Source organism: Dromiciops gliroides, chromosome 1 (genome assembly GCF_019393635.1).
Source record: "Dromiciops gliroides isolate mDroGli1 chromosome 1, mDroGli1.pri, whole genome shotgun sequence".
NCBI lineage: Eukaryota > Metazoa > Chordata > Mammalia > Microbiotheria > Microbiotheriidae > Dromiciops > Dromiciops gliroides.
In genome coordinates, this window is record NC_057861.1 from 371,763,596 (window position 1) to 371,778,444 (window position 14,849).

The 14,849-nt window shown below is 36.8% G+C and overlaps 1 protein-coding gene across 4 annotated transcripts in view; it reads right to left on the minus strand.

Moving 5' to 3' along the window:
* LOC122735941 (cadherin-10) overlaps window positions 1–14,849 on the minus strand; it is a 301,841-nt gene that overhangs the window by 18,488 nt on the left and 268,504 nt on the right. For all 4 annotated transcript variants that reach the window (XM_043977833.1, XM_043977831.1, XM_043977834.1 and 1 more), the window contains exon 9: window positions 11,104–11,225. In XM_043977833.1, the coding sequence (XP_043833768.1) occupies window positions 11,104–11,225 (122 nt within the window). The remainder of the gene's footprint in view (window positions 1–11,103; window positions 11,226–14,849) is intronic.

Sequence of the window (14,849 nt, forward strand, 5' to 3'; positions counted from 1 at the left end):
AGAGCCTTGCCTGACCTTTCTTGGGGCCAGCCAAGAGTCAGGGAAGTTTCAAAGGAAATGTAGATTGACCTTCCTCACTACCTAAAAGAAGTTGGCTCATGGACCATCTTCCTCAAGTCCAGTAAAGAAATGGATTTGAATGATGCTAGCCAATTAGCTTGAAGCAGTGTGAAAGGGCTTCCTCTCCTCCTGACCTCAGCGAGTTTACACTCCCAGACTCTCTCTCTTGGACTGGAACTCTGAAGGAGCTGCCACACAGCCCACTATCTCTTTCCCCTCTGAACTTTTGGGGCCACATGTGCTCTCTTTACTAATATTTAATTTGCTTTAATAAATGCTTAATGCACCAAACTGGTGCTATAGCCTCTAATTTCTAAGTAGTAATATAATAGAAACTCCAGTTAAGTTTCTCTAAAACTTGAGACAGATATAGGCACTCCCATAAACTTTTATTTATTTATTTTTTTGCTGGGCAATGAGGGTTAAGTGACTTGCCCAGGGTCACACAGCTAGTAAGTGTCAAGTGTCTAAGGTCGGATTTGAACTTAGGTCCTCTGAATCCAGGGCCTGTGCTCTATCCACTGCACCACCTAGCTGCCCCCCTCCCTTAAACTTTTTTTTTAATCATTTTTTGGGGGGGCTGGGGCAATGAGGGTTAAGTGACTTGACCAAAGTCACACAGCTAGTTAGTGTCAAGTGTCTGAGGCCAGATTTGAACTCAGGTCCTCCTGAATCCAGGGCCAGTGCTTTATCCACTGTGCCACCTAGCTGCCCCTGATGCCCATAAACTTTTAAATGCTACTATAGCTTCAGTTCTACTTGCAAAGCCTTCAAGGACCCAAGTTTACTCCAATGCCACAAAGAGGCATTGGAATAGAACTTTAGTAAAAGGTCTGCTTTCTTATATAATGAAAGCCTTTGAAAGAATGGCTTATGCACACGTCTGTTTGTTTTTTGTTTGTTTTTTGAAGAAAAAGAAGATGAGAGGAGATTAGGCTTTGATAGATGATTCTCTATAACAGATGTCATATTCATAGTCCTGAGATGGAGAGGTAAAAAATATTCATGATTCTACTGTATTTTTTGTTTATTGATTAAAAAACCAAAAACAAATGACTGTATGGAAACTAACTTAAAAGCTCTCCTTCAAGGTGTATATCACTTTCATATTGCTCCCTGATACAAAATACTATTTTATCAAAACCGACATTTTCCTAGTGATGTTGTATGACTTCAAGGGAGCACAATGTTTTTGTTTTGTTTTTATTTTTGTTTTTGGTGAGACAATTGGGGTTAAGTGACTTGCCCAGGGTCACACAGCTAGTAAGTGTCAAGTGTCTAAGGCCAGATTTGAACTCAGGTCCTCCTAAATTCAGGGCCAGTACTTTATCCACTGCACTGCCTAGCTGCCCCCGAGCACAATGATTTTCAAGGATTTTTAAAAAAGATGCATTCCTCAAAAGACAAAGAAGAAACATATCTCTCTAACAGGCTATAGAATACTAACAATAATGATATATAGATGGCCTACAAAGGCATAATAAAGGTATTGTATTTAGCATTTGTTTCATAGAATATAAGTAAAAACATTAGCACAAAGAAAAGCCCCACAGCATAAAGGGCAGAGGGATACTTGTGAAATTAATAGACCTGGGTTCAATTCTTTCCAGTCACATATACTAGTTGTGTGACTATGCGGAAATCACTTAAACCCTCAGGGCATCAGGCAACCATTTTTTGGCCTCTGGTTTCATTGGTATAGGGTTGGTGTTGTTTGTCCTTCATTCTTGAAGAGGATCATGAAGGTGATAGCATGCCTTACAATGAATTGGATTTAAGTGAGGGAGGACTGTGCAAAGTTACAAACTTCACTCTTTCCTCCAGAGCCATCTGGGTCCAGTGGCAAGATATACATCAAGATGACTGGAGATAGCCCAAAATGTTTGAGTCAGTTGGGGTAAATGACTTGCCCAGGGTCACACACAGCTAGTAAGTGTCAAATATCTAAGAACAGATTTGAACTCAAGTCCTTCTGAGTCCAGGGCCAGTGTTCTATCCTGTGGGCCACCTTGCTGCCCCAATGCATATAGGGAATTACTAATTCAGTTTGGCATTTTCTTTTTAATGTATAGTCTTAGAGAGTTGCCTGTGGCAGTGAAAAATTAAGTGACCTATGTAGGATCGCAAGGTCAGTATGTGTCAAAGGCAAGATTTGAAGGAAAGACTTCTTGACTCTTGGGCTAGAGTTATATTTATCTATACTATGCTATCACTTTCTAGTCAAATTTAAGATTGTAAATTATAGACAAGTTGATTTATCTATGTCAGTAGAGGGAAGGTTTTATGCCAGGAGATCTCCCCACTGATTTTAAAAAAAAGGTTATGACTTGCTCTCCAAAAATACTCTGAAAAACTAATTGGAAGAGATTTTATTGGTGGAAAAGGTTTTTCAAAGTATAAAAAGGAGCTGGCACTTGGGAAATGGTCTTGATATAGAAGTGAGAAAAACAGTAATAATAGTAATAATATAAAAAGGAATTTTATAACTATGACACATTTAAAATAAATGTGGGTATTTTACATTTAAATGAAATATAAGTAATTTAAAAGATAAGGAGAAAAACAAATATAAAGACAAGTAGGACCCTTTTACCATATATACAGTAATGTCTCAATCAGATACTTTAGTCTATTTGTAAAATTAGGATTCCAAATCATGATTGATGGTGCAGAGGAGACAGCTTTCAATAATTCAGGAAGTTCATCTGGTCCCAGAAGGAAGAGCTGGCTCATATTTAAAAGATAACTCAAGTCCAACTACAATCATTCTATATGAACTTGAACACGAATCTACTCTCACATACACCACCAAGTGGCCATCTAGCCTTGACATGAAACCTCCAGGAAGGGGAAACTCACTATCATCTGAGACTGCCCATTCCACCTTTGAATGGTTTTGGCCTTTTCTATACATTGAGTTTAAATACAGCTCTCTGGGTATCTTAATGTTTCTTTGCTGTTAAATTTGTATTCCAAGACCTAGCAAATAGTAGATGCTGAATAAATATTGTTTAATGAATGTGAAGTAAGGTTTTCTTATGTTCTCAGAATATTTTAAATATTCCAACAAGTACATTAAACACCTAAAGTTTGATCTCCCATGTTTGCTTTGTGGCCTTTTTTCCCCCTAAACATATGTGTTGGATTTTGGCTTTTGCAAGTCTTTAATATCCTGTGTGTGTGTGTGTTTTATTGCCCATTGGCTCATCTGAAATATATATTCTTTTGGCTGCACAGTTTTCTATGATTTGCAGCCAGATAGAATAAACTAACAAACATTGGTGTTTAAAAAGATGACTGTTAACTATATAGCAGCAAGTATGTTAGGATAATTGAAAGCACTATTCAATTTCCTGGATGTGATTCAATCTAGTCTCTGACTCTTATTCAATTCTAGGCTAAGCTCACTGTCCATCTGCAGGAATGATTTAAGATGTACATAACTGTTGGAGTAATTCTGTTCTATAATGCAAAATCAGGATGATATTTTCTTTTTCTCTACACTCCTTCCACCCCCCCCACCCCCCCACCCCCTGCCCCAGCCCCATACTGTCAGCATTGTTAAGCTGGTCTCCTTCGGATTTTAACAATTTTTATAAAAATCTATGTAGCATTCTAGAAATCAATGCAATTAGTACAATGTCATCAGCAAATAGAAGGATTCAGAGAACCTGACCTCTGCATGTATTTATTCTGTTTGGTATCTATACAGTATATCCTTCAGGACATGGGCAAAATTGCCAGCTGAACATTTGTCTCCCTAACCACTTTTGAGTACCCACCATAATTACAGTTGCTAGAAAAAGACATTCAGTTTATTAAACAATATTGTCCTATATAAGAATCAATTATTTAATCAAAACTATTCATTTATATAAAAATTCAAGGTGAAATTGATTTTAGTTATATTCTATTATAATTTCATTAAAAGGCTTACAGATCTAACAAGCAGGATGATTTCAGAAAAACCTAGAAAGAATCATATGAACTGATATATAGTGAAGTGAACAGAAACAGGAGAACATTGTGCACAGTGACAGCATCATAGCTCTATGAGCAATTGCAAATGACTTAACTACTCTCAGAAATACAATGATCCAAAACAATCCCAAAGGACTAATGATGAAGCATACTATTCTATGCACCTCCAGAGAAAGAACTGATATTAATTAAAAACAGATGGAAGCATGCTATTTGGGGCATTCTCTCTTTTTTTTTTTTGTTACTTGAGCCTTTTTATGTAAAATTACTAATATGGTAATGTGTTACATAATTGCAGATGTATAACCTGTACTCATTGCTTGCAACCTTGGGGAGGGGGGAGGGTAGGGAGGGAAGGAGGGAAAGAGAGAAGGAGAGAATTTGGAACTCAAATTTTTAAATAAATGAATGTATGAATGAATGAATGAATGAACAAATAAACAAATAAATGAATAAATAAACAAAAGGTGTATATACCAATTGTGATTCATTGTAAACAGCATATTGTAGGATTCTGTTTTTTAATCCACTCTACTAATCGCTTCCATTTTAAGGCACAGTTCATCCCATTCACATTCACAGTTATTATTACTATTTCCCTCCATTTTATTTCCTGCCTTTGTACATTTTTCCCCTTCTTTCAACCTATTACTCCTCACCAACATTTTGCTTCTTACCCCTGCTTCCCCCAATATGCCCTCCCTTTTGTGAGCCCCCCTCCCTTTTCTTTACCCTTTTCTCCCCTGCTTCTGTCCTCCCTTCTATTAGTGCCTTCCTTTACCCTTGACCCTTTTACTTCCCTAAAGAATAAGCTAAATTTCTTTATCTAAATGAACATATGTTATTCTCTCTTTGAACCAAATCTGAGGAGAGTAAGTTTGAAACAATGCTTACCCCTCCCTTTTCCCCCTCTATTCTAATAGGTTTTTTTGCACCTCTTCATATGATGTAATTAACCCTATTCCACCTCCTCTTTCCTCTTCTCCCAATAAACTCCTTTTTCACTCCTTAGTTTTTTTATATCATCACATCAAAGACAATTTATATTTATATCCTTCATGTATATTCCTTCTATCTGTCCAAATAGATATACAGCTATCAAGAGTTATGAGTATTATCTTCCCATGTAGGGATGTAAACAGTTTAAATTTATTGAATAACTTCCCTCCCCACCCCGTTTACCTTTTTAATGTTCTCTTGAGTCTTGTATGTTAAGATCAACTTTTCTACTCAATTCTGGTCTTTTCATCAGGAAACCTCGGAAGTCCCCTATTTCACTGAATGTCCATCATTTCCCCTGGAAGAGAAGGATCAGTTTTGCTGGGTAGTTGATCCTTGGTTGCAATCCAAGCTCCTTTGCTTTCAGGAATATCATATTCCAAGCCTTGCAGTCCTTTAATGTTGAAGCTGCCAGGTCCTGTGCAATCCTGTCTGTGGCTCCATGATATTTAAATTGCTTCTTTCTGGCTGCTTGGAGTATTTTCTCCTTCACCTGATAATTCTGGAATTTGGCTACAATATTTCTTGGAGTTTTCCTTTTGGGGTCTCTTTCAATGATGATTTTATCCTCTGATTCTATATCAGGGCAGTTCTCCTTGTTAATTTCCTGGAATTTGGTGTCTAGACTCATTTTCTGATAATGACTTTCAGGCAGTCCAGTGATTCTCAAATTGTCTCTCTTGGATCTATTTTCCAGGTCAGTTGTCTTTCCAATGAGGTCTTTCACATTTTCTTCTATTATTTCATTCTTTTGATTCTGTTTGACTGATTCTTGGTGTCTCATGGAGTCATTAGCTTCCATCTGTCCAATTCTAATTTTTAAGGCATTGTTTTCTTCAGTAAGCTTTTGCACCTCCTTTTCCATTTGGCCAAATGAATTTTTTAAGGAATTGTTTTCTTCAGTCAATCTTTGTGCTTCCTTTTCCAAGCTTCTGATTCTTTTTTTTCATAATTTTCTTGTGTTGCTTTCATTTCTCTCCCCATTTTTTCTTCTACCTCTCTCAACTGTTTTTTTTTTTTTTTTTGGTGTGGGGCAATGAGGGTTAAGTGACTTGCCCAGGGTCACATGGCTAGTAAGTGTCAAGTGTCTGAGGCCAGATTTGAACTCAGGTACTCCTTACTCCAGGGCTGGTGCTTTATCCACTGTGCCACCTAGCTGCCCCCTCAATTAATTTTTAAAATCCTTTTTGGGCTCTTCCAAGAAGGCTTTTTGGTCTTGAGACCAATTCATCTTCCCCCTTGAGGCTTCACATGTAGAGAATTTGAGAGTACTGTCTTCATCTGAGTATGTGTTTTGCTCTTCTCTGTTGACACAGAAGCTCTCAATGGTAAGAGCTCTCTTTTTTTGTTTTTTTACTCATATTGCAGCTTATTTTTTTAATGTTGAGGTTGGCTTCTGGGGCACAAGGGTCACTGTTTGAATCTACTTTTTGGTGGGAATAGGGGCTGTGTCACTGGTTTTCTACTCTGAGGCCTCTATGGCTTGTGTATTTCTCACCACCCTGGGCTTGCTCCCTGCCCTTTCTCCAGGCACTTAGATGGCCAGGCCCTGTCATGCCTATCCCATGGGTGACCCTCCAGCTGGCAGCCTGCTCTCTCAGCTGGTACTGGGGGATCTCACAACTTGCCAGCTGTGCCACCAGCTTGCTGAGCCATGATTAAGGGGCTTCAGCTGCTTCCCTGTGGCCAAGAGGTTCCCTCTTACTTTGCCATACCCTTACCTTGCTTTGCTGCACTGTTTGAGCTGTGGTGGGCTCCCCTTTTTCCTGAGTGAAACCAACCTTTTCTGAAGTCTTCTAAATTATCTCAAGTTGGAAGTTTGTGTCTCTCTGTCTTTTTGTAGGTTCTATAGTTTCAGAATCCATTTAGAGGCCTGATTTAATGTTTTTGTGGGAAACTTGGGAGAACTCAGGTGACTTCCTGGATTCTTTCCACCATCTTGCTCCACCCCCCAATTGTGATTCCAAACCAGTACCATGATTCTTAGCACTATAGATTTTAATTGAGTAATAGCCATTGCAAACATGTTAACTAAAATACTCCTTTTAAAGAGTTAGTCTTTCTTTCTGAAATTACATTAATTAAAAGCACAAGTATGTACAAATATTCTAATTTCATTATTCTATTGAAATTACTCTGTCTGAAGTTATCAGTTATCTTTTAAATGGTCATATCTTTTCTCAAGCTTTGTCCTTCTTGACACTACCACTCATTCTCTCTTCATGGAAAATCTTTCTCTCTAAATTTTCATGACCCTAAGCACTACTTTTTCTCCTTCCTATTTGCTACTTTTTAGTCTTTGATAGATCTTCACCCACATTGGGCTGACTAAATGTCAACTTCTTCCAAGTTGCGGCCACTTCCCTTTTCCTTATGTAGTATATTAATTCATTTCATCAGCTCCATTGGGTTTAATTATCATCTTTAAAAAGATTATTTATAGATAATTGTATCCAGCCTTCATCTCTCTCCTGAAATCTAGTTCTGCATTGTCAAGACATTTTTGACATTTCGTAACATCTGTTTTCAGATACTGCAAGCACATGTCCAAAATAGAATTTGTTATCTCTTGCTCTGACTGCCACCTACCAATCCCTTCTCTTTTTCCATACTTACCATTACTGTCAAGTCTACCATCATCCTGCCAGTCACCTAGGCTCACAACATAGGTGTCATCCTTTTCTAATTCTCACTTGTAATCACTTTACATATTTATTCTGTTGTAAATTCTTGTTTCTACTTTTCACATCATATTCATCTTTTCACTTTTCACATACTTTTCACATTATTCATCACATATTCACTTTTCACATTCTACTTTTCATATCAAATTCATATTTTTCTTCCTATTTCTACTCACATAGCTCCTATCCTAGTATAGATGTTTATTTTCTCTTGCCTAGATTATTTCAATAAATTTGTAATTGGTCTGTCTCCTTCAAGACTCTCCTTACTTCAATCAATGCTCCACTTAGTTGCCAAAGTGGTTTTCCTGAAGCAAAGTTCTGACCGTGTCACTGCCCTCCCTACCAAATAAACCCCAGTAACTATTACCTCCAGGATCAAATGTAAAATGTTCTATTAGACATTTAAAGCCATTTTAAACTAGAAAACTTCCTACCTTGTCCATCATTTTGCATATTACTCTCCTATAAACTCTCTACTTGTCATTTTTCTTTCACAGAACACACCATCTCCTTACTGTGAACTTGCATTGATGCCTGGAATACTCATTTTCCTTTTCTCTAACCATTAGATTCCCTGGTTTCCTTCAAGATAGTTCAAATTACATAAATTTCAAGAAGCCTTTCCCTACTGGCTACCTTCCACCTCACTGTTAGGACCTTCACCCAGAGATTACCTTTGATTTACTAACTAATGGATAGATTACATACATATGCACATGCATTTCTAGTTTGCAAACTACAGAAAATAAGATGTACATATACAGACACATGCATGCATATATGCATGTATACATATAGATTTACATATGTAGCTTGTTGTGTACAAGTATATGTTTACATATGTGTGGAACTGCATATACACCTACCTAGATGTAGACATGTGTTTGTGTTTGTACCTAGTTATTTGCATGTTTTCTCCCTTCTTTGAACATGAGCTCCTTGAATAGAGAGACCATGCATTAGTGTATGAAAGGTTTTTGTTTTTCTTTGGAATCTCAAATATTTAGTGTAGTGCCTGACAGAGGGTAAGTGCCTAATAAATGCTTATTCAATGACCGACTTTTGTTTCAATAGCTTTTTGTACCTTCCAGATACAGCATCATCTGGTTCCTAGGGATATGTGAAGAGAACCTGCTATGGCCAATAGGGAACTAGGTGGCACAGTGGACGGTGTTGAACTTAGAATTTTAAAAATCTAATCAAATACCACTTTTGATTTTTACTAGCTGTGGCACACTAGACAAGTCACTTGATTTATCTGGCACCATTTCCTCAACTGCAAAATGGGGCTAAAATTGCACTTATCACACAGGGGCAGTTATGAAGATAAAATGAGATAACACTTGTGTGATACAATAATGGGATTTGGCAGACGCCCAGGAGCCCCCACCTGAAGTTTGATTTGCAATTGATTGAATTGGGTGAGACTAAGTACCTTCTTGTGATGATTAAATTGGGACCACATCTGGCCAGCCCTGAATAGGGTATTGTTCTCAGAAGTTGAACCTAGTTAAGGTTGATTAAATTGAGATTACACGTGGCCAACCCTGAGGAGAGTGTGTTCTCAGAGGCTATGGACTGCTACATCAACAGAAGACCGCTCTCAACCAATCAACTTGAAGAACTTCACATTTTGGGGAGAACAGGAAGTAGGAAGTAGGAAGTAGGAAGGAGGGGCGGGCAGGGGCTGGCAGACTGGAGCTTGCTTTTTTGGTTTGAGACATCAGCTTGGTGGCAGGACTTCATGTGAGCTGTTAGGATTTCCATGCTATAAGGAATCTGTTCTCAATCTTTCTCTCTCAAGTATCTTATAATATATTTTTTAACAAACTCTTAAAAGCCTAAACTCTTGCTGAATTTATCAGTGATTTTAGCCAGTTTCCCTCCAAAACTGGGGGGGACAGATTAGAACCCACATTTAGATTTTTAAACAACACACTTTTAATGCGCTTTCAAAACCTTATGGAGCTTTATGAGAGGGAAAGAAAAACCTTGATTTACTATAAATATACAGATAGTGATAGGAATATGTCAGTGTTAGTTATAAGACAGAGGAATATCGCCTGTGACAATTATTATTATTAAAATGAGATTGTCCAAACAAATACATATAAAATTTACTTGTGTAGATCTACTGTGCCTATAAATTTAGGAAAATTTGTCTGTCCATATGTAAAAGGCAGATAATTTAAATATAGGTTTAAATTTTTAAATCACCCTATTTTGGGATGGTCAACTGGAATAGGGTGACCATGGGCAAATAATAAATATGTGGATGGGGAACAACTTCAACAGGTAAGATAGATATATTAGTAAGGCTTATAGGTCATTAATATTACCTTAGTATAGTATTCTGGATTTCAATACACCATTAACCAAACAAGGCATATAAATAAGCTGAACTCCAGTTTTCCATAGCATTTGAAAGGAAAAATAAAATCCAGTTGACAGAATTTTACCATTTCAAAAACTGTATAAGCACTGTTAAATTTGTTTGATTATTCAATAGGAAAAATTTGAGAGATAGGGTAATGTAATTTGCATAAAAATGTAATAGTGACATTGATGTTTATAAAAACCACGAAATGATGTCAAAACATAATATGGTTCTGTGATGGGTTCTCTTTCTTTAAAAAAATATAAATTTGGTTCCCAATTATTATTTATAACATTCTGCTTCCTTCTGTGAAGATAGTGCTGAAACCAATTAAGAGCATTTCATTCAGATTCATATGTTCAGCCTTTTCAGACAACAAAATGAGTCTACTGAAGCAAAGGTTTTAGGAGTAAATACATAAAGCTGATTCAGGGAGAGCTTTATAAAGAAATATGTCATTAGATAATTTCATGTTGCTGTAATTCTGAAATTTAATGCATGTATCTAAGGTTTGATTCCTTTTTTACTACTACATAGCCATATTTTAATTCCATTTCTACATCCTAGAATTGAATGAATCTTTTTCTATCCCTTTGGATCTGTTCCTATCCTTTAATTCCCTCTGTTTCTTTCACTGCTTTCACTTACCCTCTTCATCTAGTGGTTTTCTATATTTATCTGAAAAAGCAGAAGGATTTTCTTCTGCTTTTCAGAGTTTGGAAATTGCTTGTACCTACCCACTGACTGCCTTGTGGTGGAAAGCAGCTACAACTTCCACAAGACTTTAAGAACCATTAAAAAGAAATTAAGAGTCCTATCATAATCCTTACAAATCTTTTTTTGTCGTTCTGTCTTTCATTGTCTCTCTGTCTCTTACTCTCCTTCTATGCACCCCATCCCCCCGCCCCCAAATGTCCCCATTAATGAGGTATTATTTTTATTTAAAAAGTTTAAAAAAGCACACACAAAAAACATTATGCTTGTTTCAGAGGCACTTACTTGTCCGGGTCTTGCATTCTCACATACAAAGGTGTCATAGAACACAGCAAACTGTGGAGCATTGTCATTGACATCCAAAATTCTGACAAAAACTGCTACACGGGTTGTCTCTTTTGGATTGTCTAGGAGAAGGAAAGAAAAACTTTCATTTGCTATCAACAGAAATATACAGACACTGATGGAACTGGGTCAGTGCTAGCTATAAGGCAGAGGAACATCCCCTGTAACATAATAAAGTTTTTGTTTTTATTTTTCTATCAAGTGAAAATTAGAATGTTCTCAAATTAATAAACATTTTTTATTATAATACAATAAATCGTAACATCAAATAGCATGTTAGCATACTAAAATGACAGTGATTTCAATTGTTTTGGGGCTTATATTCTTCTGGAAATACATTAAGGAGCTATTGGAAATATTTCAATAATGGTGGGAATATTTTCTTTATTAGTTTATTTAAGATAAAAGCATGTGGGGGCAGGTAGGTGGCACAGTGGATAGAGCACCGGCACTGGAGTCAGGAGTACCTGAGTTCAAATCCTGCCTCAGACAATTAACACTTACTAGGTGTGTGACCCTGGGCAAGTCACTTAACCCCAATTGCCTCACGAAAAAAAAAAAAAAAGATAAAAGCATGTGAATGTGAAAACCCAAATAGGATATTTATCATGTTTATTTTAGGCATTACTTCAACCACATGAAATTACCTAAGCAGCCTCTTATTTTGAATATTAATTATAGTGAGACAATATGATACAATAGTGGAATGTACTATACAGGGTGGCCCAGAAGTCTTAGTGCAGTTTTAACCTATTAAAAGTTTAAATTGCACTAAGACTTCTGTGATACCTTGCATTTGGATAAAAGGCAACTGGGTTTGAATTAGGGACATGCAATTAACTAACTGTACAACCTTGGACAAATCACTTCAATTCTCTTAAACTTGATTGTAAAATGAGAAGGCAGGATTAGATGTTTTAGGATTACAGATAGAAAAGTGAGGCAGATTTTAACCGAGTTCTTTTGACTTTAAAGTCATTGTGCTTTTCACTGCAAAGAACTTCCTTCCTAAATTCATTCAGTTGGGAATCTATGACCCTCTAAATGATACTCTTGATATGTTATCCTAAAATCCTAGGTAGAGCAGGAAAAAAAAATATTATTATTGCTATTGTAGTTATTAATAGCTGGTATTACCTTCTCATTCCTCTTTCAGGAAGTACAGTGATAAGGCATGGACCTTATCACTGCAAGATAAAACTCCTAGATGAGAAAACTCCCTCTTTCAGTGAAGGTATGCACCTTCTCTGAAAATTATACCATTGGAGATTTACTGAAAGCATTGAGCACTTACACACAGAAGTACTTCCAGTATGTGTCAGGGGCAGGGGTTGAACTCGTGCTTATAGTCTTTAAGGTCAGCTCTCTATACATTATGCCCTGCTGTCTCTTCAAGAGGTATAGTTTTACCAAAATGATACAATCATCATGCTTTTCAATTTGTATGGTCTGACATTATTACCCAGGGCTAGAAAGCTGAGTAGGTATTTGCAAGGGTGGGTGGGGGGTGATTTGAATTAGATTTATCAAGGGAAATAGATCTGAATCTAAGATCCCAAATATGCTGTTTAGTAGCTGTGTGATCTTTGACAAGTCAATGAATCTCTCTGGATCTCAGATTCCTCCTCTCTTCAGTACTTTTTTTTTTTTTTTTGGTGAGGCAATTTGGCTTAAGGTCAATTTTTTGGTGAGGCAATTTGCCCAGGGTCACACAGCTAGTAAGTGTCAAGTGTCTCAGGCCAGATTTGAACTCAGGTCCTCCTGACTCCAGGGTGGATGCTCTATCCACTGCACCACCTAGCAGCCCCTCCTTTTCAGTACTATTAAACTAGAACTGTCATGCTATGATTTAATGCTTTAACATTTTCTCTTCTACTGATTCATTTTCACCACCTTTTTCAAGACCTGGCTCAAATTTTATCTGGTCCTTGCAAACACTTTTGATCACTGCCTTCTTACTTCACTTTTCAAGGTCTCACTATTAATATATTCAGTCTATACTATAGTTTTCACACTTGTGGTCCTACTGTTCTATTATAGATCAAATACAAGAATATTTTGGATCCTCTCTTCATGTGTGGGATTCCTCTGCACCTCTGCTCTGCAGTTATCAGGACTTTAATATACTTGAGAAGAGAAATTTAGCCTGCACTTATACTTTTTATTTTCATACAGCAACTAGAAGATATACTCTGCATATAATATACAGGTTAACAATATTGCTCCATTTATTTCCCTATATAGTTAAGTGAAAAAGGCATATGGGTGGGTCTGAAAAATATGTGGAAAAGAATAAGGAGATGAGACTGCCTTTCCCTCTGCCATAGCTATGCTCAACTATCATCTTGCAATTAAGGAGCATCATGCTTAATAGAACACCTGGATGAAGAAACTGGGGGAAGGTTCCTTTAAATGTACCCTTTCCATGTTTTCTGGCATCTCTTCCACAGATGCCCTTCGTCTTCTTTTTTTTCATGTACATAGTGATGATAGTCACTTTCATGTAAGGATAACAGTTCCATTGGCAGCAGTTCTACTCTTCCAACCACAAAGATTTATAAGAGAAGTAGAGGAATCCCCCCCTCCATAGCCTTTATAACTAGGAGGATACTTGGGGTAGTGGATAGGATATTGGCCATTGAGTCAGAAAGACCAGTGTTCAAATACTACATAAGACCCTTAAGCTGTAACCTTACTTTCTACCTGCCTCAGTTTCCTCAACTATACAATGGATATCATAATAGCACCAACTTCAACAGGGTCGATATGAGGATCAAATGAAATAAGGCCTATTAAATTGCTTAGCACAGTCCCTGGCACATACTAAGCACTTAATAAATGCTTGCTTCCCGCTTTTGTTTTTTATGTGAAACTGGGACTTAAAGGTGATTCAGTCTTTTGTCATTGGAGTTTTCAAACTTCTAGGTAATTCAGAGAATGAGATATACCACAAACATAGCAAGACTCAATTTACTTATTCAAAACTCAGCATTTCAATTTCTTCATGTCAAAAAAAAAAAAAAAAGGTCTAGACTAAATAGTCCCTAAAATCCTATCTAGCTTCCACATCTTCTATGTTTACTTCATACTTATATTCCATCTGGTAACCAAAATACTTCACATTTCCATTATTCTTTATAGTTTACTCACAATATCCCTGAGACTTTTATTTTGCTCTTGCAAATAGAATTCATTCAGTCATAATATACAATTGTAAATTTTCAGCCCCACCAAATGATACTTTTAATGATGTTTCTGGAAAAGTAGCATTTGTATTATTAACCTCACTTTACTAATGAAGAAAGTATCCAGTAAATGGCAGAGGTAGGCCTAGAGTTCTGGTGTTCTCTGTGAATTAGAATTCTGACTTAACAGTTTCACCATGTTGCCTTTGTAATAGGCCCTGCCACATTTGTACAAGACATATATGTAAGTGTTCCATGGAAACAACTTGAGCCAGTGTACTGAAGCCAGTTTAAGTTTACTTATTGTCTTCCAAAATTGAAGAAAAGTGGGGAAAATAATGTCTTAAACCTTTGTTTCAATGATCAAAATTAACACGGGAAATATTCCTCTTCCTCTAGAAGCATCCTGGGGCTATGTTTTCAGAGCTAAACAAAGAGGAAACTCAAAGTAATTATCCAAAACATACAGATGTTCAGCATTATTTTTGGTAATATACTATT